Source organism: Ylistrum balloti, unplaced genomic scaffold, assembly GCF_031769215.1.
Source record: "Ylistrum balloti isolate Yb309-2 unplaced genomic scaffold, AGI_CSIRO_Ybal_v1 Utg369594, whole genome shotgun sequence".
NCBI classification, from domain to species: domain Eukaryota; kingdom Metazoa; phylum Mollusca; class Bivalvia; order Pectinida; family Pectinidae; genus Ylistrum; species Ylistrum balloti.
This window is the reverse complement of record NW_026781878.1, coordinates 337,996-359,925: the sequence shown is the minus strand read 5'-3', so window position 1 is coordinate 359,925 and position 21,930 is coordinate 337,996. Positions and strand designations below refer to the sequence as shown.

Here is a 21,930-nt window from a genome sequence, read left to right as displayed (position 1 = left end):
AATAAAAAATAGAGCCCCTCATAATTGGTAAAGAACTGTAATCAAAAGAATGCAGTTAACAAAATTAGAATCAATGAATGAGATATGATTCTTTCAAAAGGTGTGCTGGTGGGCCAAAATCATGTGATTTCTGGTGTACTATCAAAACTTTCCTTTTAAAAAGGAAATACTTTAGACTCAAACATAATACTGAAGGAAAACGATACCATTGTTTTGGACTAATTAGGGATGTGAAATATTTTTTATGTCAATGTGGCTTGAGATACCTAAAATCTAAAGTGAAAAGCCAGTCGTGTCTACAAGACAATTTTGTTTTTAGCATGTTTTCCTAATTATGTATGTGAACATATTAATTTAATAAGTTCAAAGAAGACATGCTGATTCACACCTTGAATGGTCCCATTCATACTTGTTCTACCTGTGCAAAGATGAATTGACTGATCTATTTTATAAGTTTTATTTGCAGAAGATGAGCACAGTGTTGGTAACAAACATGTACAATTATATTAGACTGAGAAATAGGGAGTAGTCAGTCATTTAGGGGGTGTTATCGGCGCAACTAAGCAACCCTAGTACTTCGCAATAATTAGGTTCGCTCCCCCATGATCAGCACACGGCAAGCTTCTGCAATCCCTCCGACATCAATCCGGTCGCGGGATATTTGTTTATGCTGTACCTGTTCAAGTGGTATGAGCAGCTGTGTCTAATAATAGATCAGCTACCTGTGATTCACACGGTTTTATTCCGATCACAATTCCTGCATACTGATCAAAACGGAACAGCGAACATACACACGCCCCCTCGGGTAACTGTACACACTACTATAACGTATCAGATACACACTAGACATTACTCAAGCTAGTAATACATATTCAATCAGATTGACAATATTAGGTTAAGTAAGACGGATAATACCATAGTTACAGTTAGATATCAGACATCGCATTTATGCAATCGAATAATTTCTTGTAGTCAAATTTACTACAATGTCTTGACTTAGATCCGATTAGTGGCACTAAAGATAAATACCCTCAACACCATGCCTTAAAAATCAGACTACGACGGTCCGTGAAGTTGCAAGAGTCTTTCGACTCACTCTGTATGACGAGGGTCAACATTATCAACTACATCTACATACTTTTCTCTAAATTGCAAATACTTCATGCTGTGATTACATCGCGTCACAATTCGACGTGGGGTTGGCAGACTAATATCATTTTAAGATTATCATGTAATATACACCACGAATAAATACAACATTTGCAATTTCAACAATAAGATAATATTGAAGTTTTAAGAGTAGCGACAAGATGACAATTCCAAATCATGTTTCGTGATTGCTTCCAACATCGTCAATTAGCTTCGTCATAATCAAAAATGGAACACTTGGAGAAGTCTCTCTCCGTTTCTTATTCTTAAAAGTGATCTTTCCTCCAACAAAAGAAACTCCCTTTATCAAATGTCCAAAAGCGAAAGGCTTTTCTGCAGATGCCCTTTCGATTACAGTATATGTGGATCGCGGTGTGAGAAAAATGAGTTTAGCGAAAATTATTTCCCCAAGTTTTCCCTCCTTCCTTAGAAATGGTAATTGTTTTTCAGTTTTAATGAGATTATCTCCTTGCAAAAAAACCAACATCGGAGGTACTATGTCTTTCACATGTAATCAGAGACCCTATACCATGAAGTACTGCTCTACAGCAGATTTGAAATGTCACAGCTTCAGGTTTTCGTAATTGGCAGCTAAGAGGAGATCCAGCTGGAATTTGTTTGTATTTCTGATAGTTAACAACATATACAGCCATTTCCGGGTGAACTATTTCATGAAACACGCGTTCTAGGAGAAAATTTAAATCCATTTGGATGTATCTACCCAGAAGTATCATATCTCCAAGAACTTTTCTTTTGTTTTCACTCGTTACCTACAATTAAGAACAATTCATCAAAATGACGGTTTTAGTGTGCACGTCATCACAAGTTATGTGAATTGCACATTTATATAAACATTATTTTAAGTAATTACGCCATCATTCAGGGTTATTGACACTTTATTCTCGTGATTTCTTGTCGACTGAACACACTATCAGTAGAGATGTCATGATTTCAAAACTGTCAGCACCTTCCATTACTAACGAGAATTTGAAAGATAAAAGTGCTATCTGATCAAGTTGAATTAATTATTTAGCTAAATTAATCTGTTTCTGAGTCATCTGATTGTGTTTCTATTTTGTATATAAATGTCGTATTTTTTCGCAAAATTATAAAAATGTGTATAAAACTATTATCAGATGCTTACCTCAAGGTCTTTCTGGAAACATTCTGCTTCTGCCCACTTGGTGATGGCGAGATACACGTCACTCTCCTCCGCGTCGAGGTCGTCTGCATTTAAAATACTACTCATACAAGCAGGACAGAGTTCGTTTAAATATGTAGTATGCAAACTGGCAAATGCTGATCGGACAATCAGTTGAAAACAGTCCGTTTTCAACTGGTCAATTTGAAATTCATGAGCATTTTCCAAAAACAGGCAGACGTTATCAACAGAGAGATTCTGGTGGATGAAATCTTCACAAATAGTACCCAGGACGTCCACAAAATACTTCATGGCGGCATTTAACACATGAACAACATTCTCTATAGTAAAATTAATCCTGTCTGTATACAGATACCTGCGTAAATAAGACAATTAAATAACGAAATGTATGAAACCATTTAGTTGGCGTAACTCCCCATCTTAATTTTCGCTTTTCTACTTTTCTCTATTTTCTTCATGACTAAAATGTCTGCTCTAGCATCACTGACAAGCCCTAGAAGTACGAAACAGATGAATGATGTTGATTCGCTCAGCTGTAGCTAATTCTTGTACTTGTATTAAAAGTGTTGTTCACTTGTGCCTTTTGTACAATTTTCCATAAATTAAAAGGTATGCAGATTGATGTATCTATGATGACAGAACGCAACATCATACATATCTTAAAAACGGAAGTCGATGATGTTAAGTTATACGTATGATGTTGTGACATGAAGAAAAACCTTGTTTGAATATGTTTCAATCACCTTTGATTCAACGAGTTTAAGACTGCATAGGATGGAATTTTAAAAAACGAAACCTAAAACCATTCTTTGACCGTCTTCTGTATTTAACTTCTTGAACACTATATGCTGGAGTAGAAAGATAAGAATAAGGTGGTTGCTGTATTTCAATCATTGCAATTTTCAACCAAATAGTCAGATTTACAAAGATCATTAAGCAAGCGAAATCTTTATTTTCAAGTCTGACAAATCAGGTCGAAATTCTACTCAACGATTCCAGATTTATACTAGAGAGAGTTACCTTAGCAACAAAATACCATTCAAATTTTTGAAGCTTTGAACCAAATCACACTGTCAATTACGCGAAATATCTTCAAAACGTCATATAAAGCACTTTTGTTTCTTCTGATAACTACAACTATAGATAACACAGTACAAGCATATACAAAATTGGAATTTAAGATGTTGGAATTCATTTTTGTCGAACTATGCCCATTTTCGGTCCAACATCTAGGGAGTATATCTTTAATGATCTTCACTTAATAAATTAATTGCTTTCTGCTATTCTAGTGAGAAAAATAAAGCAATACTTTACACCAAAAAAGCTTTGAAAATGTCCCCCTGTATGTTCGGAATGATAACGTTCCCCTTTTCAGGAAGAGATCCTTCAAACATAGTGAAGAACGTTGGACTTCTACTTATAAGGATCGTTTTGTGGGCTGGAATGTTTGCCTTGTTTTCACCCGCAACAAACGTGACGTCACTGGCTGTACCGGAGGTAAACATATGGTGCAAACATTCCAGTACTGGTTTCCCACATTGCCAGTCTTCAGAGCGTGTCTCAATTACGTAGTAATTCTGTGGAAATTAATAATATTTTGTAAAAGCAATATCTGTTGAGTCAACCGGAACATGCCATAGACATAGATAAGCCATTTCGAAATTTATTATTGGGATAGGACCCCTTCTCACCTTGAGTTTTGTTTGATCGTTTTGTTTATTGTCTTCAGTTACATCCTATACTTTAAAATCTAGACAGATAGTTTTGCTGACTTGTCTTAGAAGGACGAAAAAGAGGTATGCTACAGTTTAATTATGATTTGGCTTTACTGAACCTTTGATAAATTTGTATCATTTGAAACGTGATATATACCTCTGTGACCGCAAACAAAAGGTTATAATGAAATTCTGTCCTTCACCACGGATATGTCAAAGTCATTGAAATTAACTTCTTGTTCCATGGTCGTATTAAAACATTAGCATGGTACACATGTAATTGTTACGTTGTGTCTAAACTATGATATTTCAGTATGTCGCGTTATACAAAACATTTGTCTGTAGTCCAATGATCTGCAATTAAACCAAGTCGCTAACCAAAATAATTTCAGTTCTTCATAACAATTTTTAGAAATTTCTATGTATAAAAAAAACGGACACGAGATGAAGGAGTTGCTGCATAAACCCATCTTTTTGTTAATAAGTACTTTAAACAGATACGTTTTTTGAGACCTGAAGCAAGGCAAAGAAAACAAGACAATAGAAATAGACCACCAGGCCTAATGCTTATTGATCAAAAGTGATTTACGCGTAAATGTGACTGCATATCACAGTCACAAAGCCCTATTATGCAACATGATATGGTACATATCGAGATTCACAACATCGACTTAGTTGCGATTAATTACAAATAAGAAAAATAGTATTAAACGTAAAACAAAACATATTATATGTATATGTACCGTTGTGAAGTTTCCAAAAATTGGAAACTGGGGCAGATATTTTGTATTGAAATTAGATTTATATATAGATAAAACATTTCGGGGATTTACATGTCCACCATCAAAACACTTAAAGGAAACCCACAGCCGAAGTATGATGTGCCTGTGACTAATGATGTCGGAGGTAACGCCCCGACAAACTTTATATTTAATTTGGGTCAAAGGTAAAAAGAAGGTCCGTGTGACTGTATTGTGTTACTTGATATACCGCCTCAACAATCGAACCATTATCCAAAATATAAAGGTGAAAAGTAGGTTAGTAGATACAGCCTAGACAATATATTGCTTTAATGTAGCACGAGATCAAGTTGTAGATCACAATGACCTGCTTTTGTGCACGACACACCGCATCACCGAAGTTAAGGCACATCCCTGGAACGAAGTACCAAACATTAGAAGTGTAGAAAAACTGGACAAGGACAAACGTTTTTCTTTTATATAAGTTAAACGTTAATATGTAGGTCAGAGTGACATTAATTCAAGTAACAAGTAGTTAATGATAGTGCCCGGACATGGTAGCGGAATTACGGACGGACACAACGCAAACTGTTTCAACTAATATTTTAGTCACAGTGAACAGTTGAACTCAGAAACATTGTTGTATAGTTTCTTTTTTTAATTACAACACAACATGTTATATTGATTCACTGACCAAAACATATATGTTTTGATATTACATCTGTATAAAAAACAATTAAGTATATCTTGTACAATTTAGTTACAATTCAATACGTCATACACTGCACCATGTGATCCTATGGACAGCGGCAGTGAAGTTATACACAAGTAAGGAAATCTATTTTTAGTATGTACTCACCTGTGTTTTCTAACAAAAGAATTAATCGTCAACAAATACTAGATACAGTAGTGGTTTAAGTTATTAACTTGTGTGAAAAGTGCAAAACATATTTTTGTAATGTTTTGCGCGAAATGTATCTCATCAGATACAAATCTCAACGAAAAATGATATTTTTACCATAATAAGTGAAAAGGAATCCAATAAGTACCTGTACATATCTGTGTCTGAGTTCTGAGGATAAATTAGTTGTATATGTACGAATATCCTGTGCAATTTCTTTATATATACCTATATGTCAAAACAAGAGAAATACTCAGTTTTTGTGAAGACGGAGAGGTCCTTTCTGTCGCCATGCCTCTGAGTATTTGCCTTATCAAAATTGGAAAACCCTGAAATCTACTTTCAGTTTGGCACGTTTAAAGGTAGGAAATATAGCATTGTTAATTTAAACTATATATAATTTGGAGGTGATTAACTATCATAGTTTATGGTAATTATAACAGTATATAAACTTTTAAGTGTAATTAATGTCCTGTAATGTTGATGATGGTATCATTGGTCATTGTGGTGTACATTTAGACAATGTTATTTATGAATAACACACTTATGTGTTTAATGATCTGACTTCTGCTATTCCCTACCTGTAACTCTCCAATGCGAGGTCAACATGTGTCACACTTGACTGCATAATTAAAGACTAGCTAAGCTTGGGTTTTCTGGTAAAAAAAATATAAGAAAGGTTATCAGAAAAATGACAAATACTTTCTATGCCATGCTTTATATTATCTGGTTACATCGTTATGTCTCAGTATTATTTTGTATTTTTTTGTAAAATCCCTTTTTCCTCATGTCTGAATTTATGTACATGTACCTTGCTTTGTATGTCTTTACTGTCTGTGTATTTTATCTGATGCATTTTTTCTGCTCGCTTTACACCAGTATCTGGATTTATTTTAATTACACGTTAAACATGTAAATAACTTTCATGTAATTAGATTTGAAGTTTAACGTCAACATATGGTGAGAGAGGTGTGATGCTTGACAGACTAATGTGAGATGAATTAAATATCAGTGAACTAAAGTATGACTACCTATAGTATTTACTAAACTGGATTTAAAATGATATTATTAGCCACAGTCAATCAAAAGTATGAGCTATATCCCTGTGCTGTTTGTGATACGGATCTACCCATGGTGACTATACGATCATGGCAACTGATAACATGGACGAGTATGTGCCGTTATCGAGAGATTATATATTTTGCGCTTACATCAGTACTGATATCATGAGAATAGAGAATACATTGTCCACATATTAACTGTACTATGTTCAGGGGCATAGATACACACAATTCGGTTATCTTTTCATCACAAGATCTTGTTAAATTGGACATTGAATATTTTGACTGTCATGATGCTAACCTTGACTTTATAATGATAAAGACACTTCCCCATTATCTATGTTAACTACTTATTTAATATGCACGTAAAAGGCATTTGATATAAATTAATGTCTGTTATTGTGAGTTCTTTATAACCATCTGGGTTTAAACATTTTATTTGTGACACAAAAAAACCTTTATGGGGGTTGGCACTTAATATATTTATCTCCAATTTTTATAAGAAGGATCAATTAATTATTTATATCTTACAGTGTAGAAAAAAGATAAATATGAATTTCCTTCCTTTGTGTTGATAAACATTATTCCAGGATATTGAGCAAAAACCACATCACTGCAATACCAACAATAAAATCTACATTAGTAACCATAAAATAATCAAGTGATATAACGCATTGTATGTTTTGAATTGTGTTTAAAGAGAAGATGGTATGTGATTACCTGCGTATCATTTGTAATGAAAGATCGGATGTACACCTATACAGAAAAATATTTCATATTCGTTATACATCTTTAAGATGCATCAATAGCATGAAGATGCCCTTAACTAAATATTGTATAGAAATGTGATACAGCTTCTCGATTTATAGTTATAAATATTATCTTTGTTTTATGTACTAAAGGATGAACATGCTACTTGAGTCAAATATTCTGTATTGATAAACGAGAGAATTGCCACAAAAAATGACAATTTGTTATCGGTATTGTCGTTTTAACATCATTAATCATATATCTATGTATTCCAGTAACAGGCATCCAAAAAACATTTCAACACTAGACTATACGGTTGATATATCTTACTAGAAGGAGAGAGTTTTATATGTAAATGCACGTCTAGAATCTAGTAAGTGATATTGACGGTATGGTCCAATATTGGCACTGGATCCTCACAAACAAATGTTCGATGAATGCGTATTACTGGGATAGATTTATGATCAATGAAGTCATAGCAGTAGTACGGACAAGCGAATTGTCAAATTTTCGAGGAAACCTGCCCCTTTATCAAGACGCAAATATTACTTAATTTACACTACATCCATAGAACAAATATGTCTGTACTGTTGCTATTACTTCATTAATCATCTATATTATATATATATATAAACACTGCTAAATATTCCTTTTTTATACAGATAAAATGACAACTATTACATCTGAACCATACTGGCAAGCTGGAAAATCATTGTCCGAAAGTTTTGACTACATCCTCACTTCCTCCTTAGCTAATGACGTCACATTTATTGTCGGTCAAGACAAGGAAAGGATTAGCGCCCATAAACTAGTACTAATTTGCAGAAGCCCAGTTTTCTTCGCTATGTTGATGGGTCATTTGGCCGATACAGAGGAGATAACAATCCCGGATATATCTTCAGAAACTTTCAAGATATTATTAAGGTATCTCTCTGTAATAATTTAGAGCTTTATCTGTTAGTGTCAACAGCTATGTAAGAGTCTCAAAACAGTCATTGTTGAGCCCCTCCCTGTTTACTTATTAATTCAAACAAGGGCGAAAAAATGTCTTTGCCACTCATGCATTTCATATCAGCAAATTAAATGAATAAATAATGCATAGGAATTTAACATGCCTATGTTAAAATTGTCAGTGCCGTTGTCGGAATAAGTCTGCCACATCTGTTTTGCTGTATTTGGCAGTGACTGAAAACAGCTGTATTTTCGCACGTGTGTAAATTCGACAGAGTCGATTTCTGAATTTACTTAAAATTACGTTTAACAATATAAATAACTTGGAAATAAGTGATTTTATATGTTTTAATGTACAAGTTGATTTACGAAAATTTATAAAATCGCTGTAATATCCGTTGAAGTTTGCAACTATATTTCTGCGCGGAGCACTTATTTTGGCGTACGTCATCAGCTAAACCTGACTCGCCGCTTTTGTCTTTCTTCAACCTCGCCAAAATACAGCTTATATTTTAAATTATCTGTATATACATATTATGATAATGCCAGTTTTTAGGAAATGTCTAGTCCCCAAGGTTGCCGCAACCTGACACGTTTTATATTTCGAATAGTGGCACGGATGAAAATATATATTTCAATAAGTTTTGAGTTTTAATTTAAGTGTCTTAAAATGACTGACGATTCAAAGAAGAACGAAACAGATATATGATGCAATTTAGTCCAAAATTAAGCTTTCCCGTATCTGATTCTAAATTTATATTGCAATGTTATTCTCTTGTCCTTTCTTCTTTGTATATTTCTCTCTCTTTTTATCAGTTCTACCAACCATTTAAAGTTTTTCTCATATTTCTCAGTGGTTTTTCTCATATTGAATTTCTTATTGTTATGTTTTTATATCTTTGTGTTACAGGTATTTGTATACAGATAAGATCGACTTAACAGTGGGAAATGTCGTACCTGTGTGTTACGCAGCCAACAAGTATTTGATAGAGATTCTTGTTTCTCAATGTGAGGCGTTCCTTGATCAATACCTAACAGTTGACAAAGCCTTTGAACTACTGCATCAGTCGCATGAGTTAGGGATGAATTGTCTAGTAAATTACTGCCTCCGATTTATTGCGGAAAATGCCACCGCTGTTTTAGACTCAGTGGTCTTCACTCACATGTGTTGGGACTGTGTCGAAAGTGTCACCGCTATGAGAGATCTTAACATCGACGAAACAGGCTTGTATGATGCCGTCGTCAGATGGGCGAAGACGGAATGTGTACGACAGAATCTGGAGGTATGATTTGTTCCATATATTTATAGTAGGTGTAACGATAGGTCGACTTATCGATGTATTGCGATAGCTTAGCTCTAGATAACAATAGGTCGATAGCATATTTTGAAGTCGATAACTATCGGAAAAGTTTTTTTCAACCAGCGATTGTTAACGATTGCGCTACTTGAAAGCAAGATTTTTCACCGAATTATTGTCAAATGGCTGCAAGCTTTGTTAATTATTAAAGCGTCTTTGCGACCTCGCTAGATACAAGATCTGAACAATTACCTTCTTAGAATGGAGACAGAAGTTTTAGCACAAGTTGTTTAATTGATGACAGTTTATATCTCAAATAAATGTTATATATTTATTGTTTCCAGTATGATCTAATTAAATCTATAAACTATAGCAGAGTTGAGGTGACTTCTTCAAATGTGGGTCCATGGTTTAAACCCGACCTTGAAATAACCCATTTCGATAAACAACATCGCGGAGGGAAGCAACACTGTAAGAATCTATCCAAATAAAAGGGCAAACAACAATGCAGGGCATACGAATTAATAATAAAGTGTCTCAAAACTCACTACAATTAACTCCCGATTATGAAATTATAGGTATTTTCATTTGGTAAATAGTCATATTATATTAAATCAGTCTACACCTATACTGTAATATATTTAATTAGGCTAGACCTATACTGTACTATACTTAATCAGGCTAGACCTATACTGTACTATACTTAGTTAGACTAGACCTATACTGTACTATACTTAGTTAGGCTAGACCTATACTGTACTATACTTAGTTAGACTAGACCTATACTGTACTATACTTAGTTAGGCTAGACCTATACTGTACTATACTTAGTTACAGGCTAGACCTATACTGTACTATACTTAGTTAGGCTAGACCTATACTGTACTATACTTAGTTAGGCTAGACCTATACTGTACTATACTTAATCAGGCTAGACCTATACTGTACTATACTTAATCAGGCTAGACCTATACTGTACTATACTTAGTTAGGCTAGACCTATACTGTACTATACTTAGTTAGGCTAGACCTATACTGTACTATACTTAGTTAGGCTAGACCTATACTGTACTATACTTAGTTAGGCTAGACCTACCTATACTGTACTATACTATACTTAGTTAGTAGACCTAGACTAGACCTATACTATACTGTACTATACTTAGTTAGGCTAGACCTATACTGTACTATACTTAGTTAGGCTAGACCTATACTGTACTATACTTAGTTAGGCTAGACCTATACTGTCCTATACTTAGTTAGGCTAGACCTATACTGTACTATACTTAGTTAGGCTAGACCTATACTGTACTATACTTAGTTAGGCTAGACCTATACTGTACTATACTTAGTTAGGCTAGACCTATACTGTACTATACTTAATCAGGCTAGACCTATACTGTCCTATACTTAGGCTAGACCTATACTGTACTATACTTAGTTAGGCTAGACCTATACTGTACTATACTTAGTTAGGCTAGACCTATACTGTACTATACTTAGTTAGGCTAGACCTATACTGTACTATACTTAGTTAGACTAGACCTATACTGTACTATACTTAGACTAGACCTATACTTACTTAGGCTAGACCTATACTGTACTATACTTAATTAGACTAGACCTATACTGTACTATACTTAGTTAGACTAGACCTATACTGTACTATACTTAGTTAGACTAGACCTATACTGTACTATACTTAGTTAGACTAGACCTATACTGTACTATACTTAGTTAGACTAGACCTATACTGTACTATACTTAGTTAGGCTAGACCTATACTGTACTATACTTAGTTAGGCTAGACCTATACTGTACTATACTTAGTTAGGCTAGACCTATACTGTACTATACTTAGTTAGGCTAGACCTATACTGTACTATACTTAGACCTATACTGTACTATACTTAGTTAGGCTAGACCTATACTGTACTATACTTAGTTAGGCTAGACCTATACTGTACTATACTTAGTTAGGCTAGACCTATACTGTACTATACTTAGATAGACTAGACCTATACTGTACTATACTTAGACTAGACCTATGCTGTACTATACTTAGCCTAGACCTATACTGTACTGTACGTAGTTAGGCTAGACCTATACTGTAATATACTTAGTTAGACTAGACCTATACTTAGTCAGGCTAGACCTATACTGTACTATACTTAGTTAGGCTAGACCTATACTGTACTATACTTAGTTAGGCTAGACCTATACTGTACTATACTTAATTAGGCTAGACCTATACTGTCCTATACTTAAATAGGCTAGACCTATACTGTACTATACTTAGGCTAGACCTATACTGTACTATACTTAATTGGACTAGACCTATACTGTTTTATATTTAATTAGACTAGACCTATACTGTTTTATATTTAATTAGACTAGACCTATACTGTACTTTACTTAGTTAGGCTAGACCTATACTTTACTATACTTAATCAGGCTAGACCTATACTGTACTATACTTAGTTAGGCTAGACCTATACTGTACTATACTTAGTTAGGCTAGACCTATACTGTACTATACTTAGTTAGACTAGACCTATACTGTACTATACTTAGTTAGACTAGACCTATACTGTACTATACTTAATCAGACTAGACCTATACTGTACTATACTTAATCAGGCTAGACCTATACTGTACTATACTTAGTTAGGCTAGACCTATACTGTACTATACTTAGTTAGGCTAGACCTATACTGTACTATACTTAGTTAGACTAGACCTTTACTGTACTATACTTAATTAGACTAGACCTATACTGTACTATACTTAATCCATTATACGGTATATCACGATCTTTTAGATTGAAGGGTCAATAAACAAGAATGTGTTTCGGTCCGTTCACAACGCTATAGTAATCATGTTTTACACATGGTCACATTTACTGTTTCAGGTTACAGCAGAAAATAAAAGGGAAGTTCTCGGAGACATATTGTTCAATGTACGATTTGACTACATTGACAAAGATTTCTTCCTCGATAGAGTTTGTCCTGACATGATACTTAGACCACACGAGATTGAAGAAATTATGAACCATAACAGGAATAATGAAATCGTGGCATTACACTACACGGAAAGACGGATAGGAGTACCAAAGAGATTTAACAGAAATGGAACAGTGATAAACGGAAAATGGACCATACCAGTATCATTTGAAGCTATATCTTTCCAATCCTCTGTCGATGTGTATCTGTTTGGGTTTGGATCGTTTTTCACCGTAAACGGTCGAGGTAATGTCGATCTGAAAGTATTTGAAGACAATGTCCTTTGTATTGCAGCAACTAAATCTAGGTCAGCACCTCAGCCCGACACGCCTTCCATGGGAGACGTGATATTAGAACCTCCAATTAAAATACGAGCTGGAAAAACATACACTATCGTAGAACGGTCACATGATATAGTGAATCATCATTTTAACAATGGGATTGATAGTGTATCAAAAGAAGATATCACATTAGCATTCACCAACAGTCCGATGAGTACCAACACGGACGTCAGCATGGGTCAAATACCGTATCTCCTTCTCTTCGTGAGCTGTTATTCTAATACCAAGATACAACGGATGGAAGAGACATCATTTATGCCTCTAACGGCCTCATTATCATTTTCCAATACCATCAAATAGTTTTCGTGCCTTGTATACTTCGAACGAATCAGTTGAACTCAGTATATAAGTATAAATACAACCTTCAAAAACTATACAGAAATACTTTTTGCATCTCTTTTATTTTCCAAACATTTATGCAAAGACAATATATATTACAAAATAACTGGTGATTATCTTACTCCCTTGCACTCACTTTCACCTTTCACTCATAAACATAAATACTTCTACTTGAACACTTATCATCATCATCATCATCATCATCTTTATTATCCATATCATCATTATCATCATCATCATCATCATCATCATCAATTCATCATTATACAAATCATCATCATCAATTCATCATTATACACATCATCATCACCACGTGCATTATCATCTCATCATCATGCACGTCATCATCAATTCTCAATTTATCCTCAGTCGCAACCATATTCACAAACCTTCTCTCACATATTAAGTGGCAATGGATTTCTACCAATTTATCATATTATGAGTGTTCATTATATAGATACATGTACATCATATATAAATCACTTTCACACGAGACCTTTCAATTTTTGTACACTCACTCACCGATTTTTTCTATAGGAAAAGCAAAGATTTCTATAGGAAAGGCAAAGCGGCCGAAAGACAGACAAGTAGACAGAAGAAAATGATAGACATTTCATTTTGGTTATTTTCAAAGTTTTATTCTGAACAAGACAATTCCATCAAAATGAAAGATGTAAATGATCTAACAAAAGAAATTTGTATAGAGAAAGGGTGAGAGAGGGGGAGGGGGATAAGTTGGGATGCCAAGGTGAGTATGTAGTTAAGTAACATTAGAATCAAAACAAAACAGTTTAAAATTATATTAATAACAACATAAGGATTTGCAGCTATTATATAAAAACATTGATCATCAACAAAATTATAAAATTTATGTATCATTTTTCATATACTTTGTATATATTTTATAATTAATATCATTAATACTATCATTAGTACATAAAAATGCTGTAAATAAAGTTCATTATCAATGTAATGTAATGCAAATAGCTTACATGTTGCTGATACACAATATATTAGAGAAACAAAGTCTGTTGAGGTCAATAACGTTGTAGTTGAAGAATAAATGCGAACGGTTGTATCATTCGTGATTCGGATGTTTAAGAAATGACCGAAATATCATTCATAATTCGTTACGGAAACAACGGTAAAATAATATGTAACAAAATAGGGTTTAGCGTAACACAACTGTATTTTCATATGGGATTGGTTGAAATAAGTTAGCTTAAACAATAGTTCGTTTAATGTTCAATAGTATATCAATAAAACATATATAGGTAATTCGCAGGGGTGTAGATAATTACTTGCATATATACACTTAGGTTGACGTAGTCTGGGCCCGGAGAATCTTATCAGTGGGTGTACAGCTTTGGCCAGTTAATTAATTAGAGACTATCCCCACTGCCTTGGTAATTAAACTTATGTAATTTACCTAGTGGTGGAGTAATTATTAGGGTCTATTTCAAGTAACAAATTAGCAGGAGGAATCTCAACCTTGCACCTCGAGTACAGGTGGCTATACTTCAACAATCGTATCATCTATTAACAAGTGAAGTCCATATAAGGGGATAGAGGGACAGAATCGGTCAAGAGGAGATAAATAAAGCTAGATTCTGGGGATAGGGGAGAAGGTGTTTGGACACCCGACTGCACGGTCAGAGGCAGCCTTGGGGAGCCCACCAGATGGACAGTTCTGATACGGGACACAATGTGAAGTACTAGTATATGAACTCTGTGTGTTGATAAGATGTTGCTTTTTGTACATGTAACATTATTATTATTCAACATGTAATAAACATGGCTATTAAAAACAAGTAGGTGTGTTTACGCCTACAGTATTACAAATATTTCACAAGTAAATATATTGATAGGTCTATAATCACTATTATTGTTCAAATCATAAAGTTATAAAAAAATCAATTACCGCTCAAAAATACTTCGTTCGACAAAATGTCTATTAGAGCAGTTTCGTTTAGCCTATTTGAATGGTTCTCCAACACGTATGTAAATGGGACATATTAAAGGATCTATTTAGTCAAGCAACGTTTTTTACTATTCAGCTGGAAATGAAATTATATGTGTCCAGACAAACAAATCTGTACATAATAGTTTTCTCCTACGTAGCCAATGTCCAGTGTGGTCACCTTAAAATCTGGGAAGCCCCCGCCAAAATTAACGATAATCCTAATATAGCGATATGCAGGCATCAAGTGACGAAACGGTGAGTCTGATTTCAGGTTAACTCCTATCGTTAGGAAATCATGAGAAAAATTGAGTGGTAAACCTTTGTGAAACATATAAAAGTTGCTAAAATTCGCGATGAATTGTTATTTGATGGTTTAAATCTGCCAAACACGGTCTGACATACAAAAATATCACCAGCGATGATGACGTATCACTTACCAACAGTCTAGGAGAGTCTTCACAACTTTTTCATTACTTTGGAAAAAAGTTTTCTTTCTTGAACTTATCCCACCTCTCGTGCTACACTCCCATTGTTATTCCAGGGTGAGCTTTTTGTCACTGGCCTTTTCTACGTTTTGTGTGCGATGACGTGACCCGTTTGCCACGGACACGCTTCCGTTGGGTAGTCATTTTTTTCAGACGCGTTTGCGAATGCTCACAGGTCAAAGGGTGCATAGGCGGCTTGCTCATTAGCATTTTATCTTGCTGCACAGACAATTAGGATTTCCAACGTAATTAATTAAAAATTGATGGGAAACGCGCTTGTATCAATATGTCACCTATTTTCACTTAGAAGAAAATAAACAAACTTGACTAAATAGCCCCTTTAATACAAGTTCACAGCAGGATTTATTTCATGTAATGAGTTAGACTAGTGTTTTGCACTGTGTCTTATATTATAACATATATAGAACATTTTCTCATGCTCGAGGCATTCACTTCCATCTATAACAAAGCAGCCGTCTTTAAAATTAAAAAAAAAAGAAAAGTATATATAAACAATATTTACTCATACATATATTAAAAACAGAGTTCAGTTATTACATAAAAAGTTGATAGCTTTAAATATACTTATAATGTATTCCTTTGAAAGTGCATAGTTCAGATACGGGGTTAAGAAGAGCATTATTTTTAATTTCCTGCATGTACTTACCGCCATAAACTAAATAAGCCAGCCAGTATCAAAACAAGGACAAGACAGTACAAAGCCCGTCATAAAAAAATTTTTGTATAACAGTATTGTCATGCCTTCATCATAATTTCCTTGACTTATGATGTTCAATAACAATTTAGAGAATATGTTGGTGGTTTTTTTTTTAGAGAATGACATACACACTATACAACATACGTTACTTGTTTGGAAGCACATATGTGTGCCAATGCTTATTGGTTATGTGTAAACTCCACGTCTCTTTATAAAGAATAAGTTAATCAAACCATAATCTCATTTCTGTGCCGATTTTATGTTTCATTAATGTAACGATTCAATTTTCAGATAACCTTCGGAAGTCAGTTTGATTTCAAGAGAATTCGAAAAAAGTATGATACTGACAAGATAACAAAAATGGAAAGTCCAAATCGACAATTGATATTGTATACTGTTAATGATAAAAAGTATACTATGTGCTTGTTGCATCATGATCAGAATTTCCGGAGGACAATCGGTCCGGAAAAGAACCCTTCACAACACTTAAAAAATGCCACAAATCACCTGAAATAGAAAAGAGAGTATATGATAGTCCGTATTGTAAACAGTGACATGAGGTCATGCATTTTACCTAAATGAATATATCTATGTCTTGATAGTACATCTAGAGTGGTCGCAGAGTAACCTTACTATTATGACATTACAATCATACCATAAATAGACAGTCTTAGATTTTTCTAAATTATATATTTATGTCAGTGTTCTATAATTAAGTATGTTACGATGATACAGGCAAGTGGCATAACAAACTATTTGACAAGTTTCATTATCACAAAGCACACTGGCAGAAGCTTATGGTTAAGGTATCTTCGGACTATTTTTTTACTCCAATAAAACTTCATCGGACGTATGACCTATATGAAGCGTATTTACCCTAATGTAGGCAGTAGAGGGCTCTTAAAATGCAATAAATCAGCATTACAATGCCTACTGTAAGTTAAGGCAAAACCACAATGATCGTTTGTAGAACATCTGCAATACCAAAATAAAACAAAAACTTAAATATGAAAAGAAAGAGAGAAACCACGAGATCCAGAGACTAATGATATCGATTTCTCCTATCTTTCCCAATATCGTATGGTGCCTTGTGATATTTACACAATATACCTACCTGTACAATGAAATTTCCGCTGACAGCACGTGTATTTATTGTAACTTTCAGGTATGGTCGCAGTTCCATACACAACTATAACAGTGATCGGAACTTGTCACATAATTCATATTTATGATATTTATGATTTCCTTGTCATACGGGTGAATTTCGAATTGGTCGATATCTTTATATTACATTCGTACTGAGCGGAATATTCGACGTCATTTATTGGTGACATTGGTCAAAATATGTGTTTGCCAGAGCCAGTAGACATATTTTGCATAGATTATACAATATACGGTGTTGGGGTAAACCAGTTTTGTAGTTTCACCTTTAAGTATATTAATCGCGGTAGATGATGTGTGTATGTCAGGAAATCGATTTCCCTACAAATAAAACCACTTAGGACAAGTGAATACTTCCCTGTTGTCCAGATGTTATTCATTTTGTAAATGAACATGATAGTAATGGATATGCTGCTTTGTTTTACTTTGATGTCTTTTATGGCTTCATGTGTAGGTAAGTGTGCTTGTATGGTAATTTTCATTTACATTCAGTTCATTCAGATGTCAACATAAAGATCTAGGCCCGTTTTCATGAAACCGTTCTCATGTTCAAGCATGAATTTTGTGCTCAAACCTTATGTCTTGTTTAAGTTAAAAATTGATAAATAAGGCTGATTTTACCAAAGATTTAAAAATAATTTTGAAAGGACTTTAAGTCAAAGTTATATTCCATGTTTATATTTGACATTTGTATTATTTTATATGATTAAGGTAAAAAATGTTTGCTTGAGCACAAAATCTATGCTTGAGCGTGAAAATGGTTTCGTGAATACGGGCCCTAATGTTTTCAGACAAAATCTAAAAACCAATTGCAAGTAATTGCTGTATCTCTAGCACAAAGTTTTTAAATGATAATAATAAAATACAATATTTATATAGCGTTCTATACTGTTAAAAAGGTCAGCTCTAAAGTGATTCACAAGTCATGTTTTAAAAACTTATCTCTACTATAAAAAAAATACAAAATATCATATATACATCTATGATAATACAAATGTGTATTCATTTGAGTGTGGTTATTCATCGATGTAACCGCCAATAAATGCATAAACATATAATTATGTATTACCAGGAAGTTTGCTGAAATAATATATTATAATAATAGTAATAATGGAATCCTCGATAGTGCAGAATTAGTCTATATTTTTGTACGAAAGAATTTGGTCACGAAACTCATAAAAGCATAACGTTTAACTATTGGACTATGTTTAAGAATAGCATCAGATAAATGTATTCTTTAAAAAGGAATAGAGGAACACATTCGATTTGTAATATAGCTTTTAAGCTTAGGCACATATATATATACATTATGTATGGATTCTTTTTCTTCACTTATATGTACACAATTATGTTGCTAGGGATGAGGATCTCCTTCGTTTCGTTGAAGCTTCGTTGATTGTTTACTTGTTTTCATATAGTTTAATAGATTAACATACCACAGCCACAAATAAGGACGGATATTGTTGTGGTGGATAAGTGTTTTTGTCTTAGCACTGTTACTTTACTCATTCGGAATTGGCGGGTTCTTTTGAACAAATGAAATTCGACAACTTAATTGATTCCAATTTAACTTCAGACGTTGTCCTTTTATATAGGTTCATCCGTCCTTCCCGAGTTTTCCTTCCTAGAACTATTTCTAAGGTCCATTACCCTGTCTTCCTTTTGATTGATCTTTGTTTGATAGTGCAGATATGTGTTATATGTTTTGTTTTATAACTCCACAAAAGCTGAAGTCAGTTTTTTATGAAAAACTTCCGCTCGGAGAATACTTCACAGAGTACAATTTATAGGGAAAGTTGTATAAAAGATTAAAGTAGTCAAAGTATCAATAGTGATTGAAATAATATAATAATAATAATTTAACTTATATGATCAAAGTATGTATATGGTGATTTAGAAGTAAGCAAAAAGGTCAAAAGATGCAAGTTGATAGAAATTATGAGTACGTTTTAATGCTGATTATAGAGACCTTATTGAGAAAGATTTTGGTTCGTTTTATGTATATAGAGCTTAGTAAAATAGTTTATTAGTGGATAGTTTTCTGCATTTTGGTCAACACCTTAAATACATGTCATGATTTAATACTTTTGTCTTTTTTTCCACTTCCGTAGCAAAATTACTTAATCCGACTCGATTAAGTGCGAGATATTTTGCGGATGGAAGCATCAAAATCTCCTGGGGCCCACCGGACACAGACTATGCAATTGACAGTTACCAAGTCTATATCAATGTGGCTGGTAATAGCACTGGTATATACTTTTCATCTCTCGGTTCATTCCGGTACTACAAAATCAAGCCAGACACAACCTACACAATTGCAGTGTATACTGTCATATCTTCGGATGTCAAAGGAGGAGCAACAACAATTATCACAACACGTAATATTCTACCCTTGTATATCCAACTTCTGTTCTGTAACATCCATATGGAATACGGCACGCTCGTGATCTACCTACGTACCCTCAATCCTTCTTTTTGTGTCCACAAAAGGATGAATATTTTAGGATAGATTATTTAAACCGAGAGTTTTCTTTTAATCCTATCTATCCATGAAATGTATTATTATTGAAATCCACCAAAGTTAAGCCCAACGAAAATATCTACTTTTATGGGTTTTAACCCCTCGAATTCAGATATAAAATGGTAATTTGTAAGTAAGTTGTCACACCATGTACGTACGATACAGCTGAGATGATAATAATTGTCAACGTTAATGATGAGGTGAAGCATTTTACGGTGAATGATAGCACACTAAGGAGTTATAGAAGGATGAAACAGTGGTAGGACGCTGTCTCGTAATTGTATGGCTCTGTTGCATTTAAGTCTAGATTTATATTAGCAGATGTCATTAATTGTATTTCTGTTGTAATTCTTTCAACGGTGTCCGTAGGAGTGTTCAGTTCAGTAGGTAGAAGGCAAGAGACCGGATTTACTACAAATGTCACATCACGTGATTCTCCAACAAGGAGAGACAAATCCCAAAGTTTTCACTACATACTACTGTAGGTTAGATATCTGTATAGATTTGTGTATGATATATATAAAATACAAACATTTTTTTTTTATATTATATAAATCATTCTTTATGTGGAATGGAATAAAAAACGAATATTTTTAATGATATATTACAGCCGCAGCCAAATATATACCGAAAGGGGATAAAGCAAGTCTGTCGTTACCAGTAAGGACTAGTGCCATCCAAACTGTTTTATTTAATGGGGTAATTATTGCCGTTATTGGAAACGGCGAAATCTTTCAAAGACCTCCGAAAGACATCACAGTAAAAGTAACAGCGCACGCTATTGAGTTGAACATAAAAAAGGTGGCGAAATCCAATGCCGGATACTACTACATAAGATCATTCTCAAGAGAGTTACCTGGAGAGATGTTGGTAGTTACTGGTGAGTCATACTTATTTGATACTTGGAGTAGAGATGTTGGTAGTTACTACTTATTTGATACATGGAGGAGAGATGTTGGTAGTTACTAGTAAGTCCTACTTATTTGATACATGGAGGAGAGATGTTGGTAGTTACTGGTAAGTCCTATTTATTTGATACTTGGAGGAGAGATGTTGGTAGTTACTGGTAAGTCCTACTTATTTGATACTTGGAGGAGAGATGTTGGTAGTTACTGGTAAGTCCTACTTATTTCATATTTGGAGGAGAGATGTTGGTAGTTACTGGTAAGTCCTACTTATTTAATACTTGGAGGAGAGATGTTGGTAGTTACTGGTAAGTCCTACTTATTTGATACTTGGAGGAGAGATGTTGGTAGTTATTGGTGAGTCATACTTATTTGATAATGAAGGAGAGTTAATGTTAGTTACTGGCGAGCCATACTTATCTGATACTTGGAGGAACGTTACTTGTAATTACTGGTTTGTGAAACGTATTCAGTACTTGGAGGAGAGATATTGGAATTGAAAGTGTGTCATACTTGTTTGATACTTACAGGAGATAAGTAGTGATTCACTTATTTTAAACTTGAAGAGGAGATATTGGTAGTTAGGGATGAGTCACACATAACAGTGGTTACTGGCGAGTCATATCGGTTTTATTTAATACGGGAAGGAGAGTATTTGCTCGTTGTTGGTGAGTCATAGTCATTTGAAGTTTATTGATATTGTTAGTTACATTCAGTTTCTGGCAGGGTACATCCTTGGATATTTACAAAATAATAGTCTCTAGTTGC

At 34.1% G+C, this 21,930-nt stretch overlaps 1 protein-coding gene across 1 annotated transcript; it reads left to right on the top strand.

The window, feature by feature from the left end:
• Positions 1-8,145: 8,145 nt before the first annotated feature.
• LOC132545262 (BTB/POZ domain-containing protein 1-like) lies at positions 8,146-13,370 on the top strand. The gene is made up of 3 exons (XM_060208939.1): positions 8,146-8,402; positions 9,340-9,712; positions 12,639-13,370. The coding sequence occupies exons 1-3, from the start codon at positions 8,146-8,148 to the stop codon at positions 13,368-13,370; spliced, it is 1,362 nt and encodes a 453-aa protein (XP_060064922.1).
• The last annotated feature ends 8,560 nt before the right edge of the window (positions 13,371-21,930 follow it).

What these genes read in the sequence shown, in the direction of transcription:
- LOC132545262 (XM_060208939.1), top strand. Translation starts at nt 8,146, where the DNA reads ATGACAACTATTACATCTGAACCATACTGGCAAGCTGGAAAATCATTG. An exon ending in ACTTTCAAGATATTATTAAG is followed by an intron (nt 8,403 to 9,339) that starts GTATCTCTCTGT and finishes TTTGTGTTACAG; the next exon opens with GTATTTGTATACAGATAAGA. An exon ending in GTGTACGACAGAATCTGGAG is followed by an intron (nt 9,713 to 12,638) that starts GTATGATTTGTT and finishes TTACTGTTTCAG; the next exon opens with GTTACAGCAGAAAATAAAAG.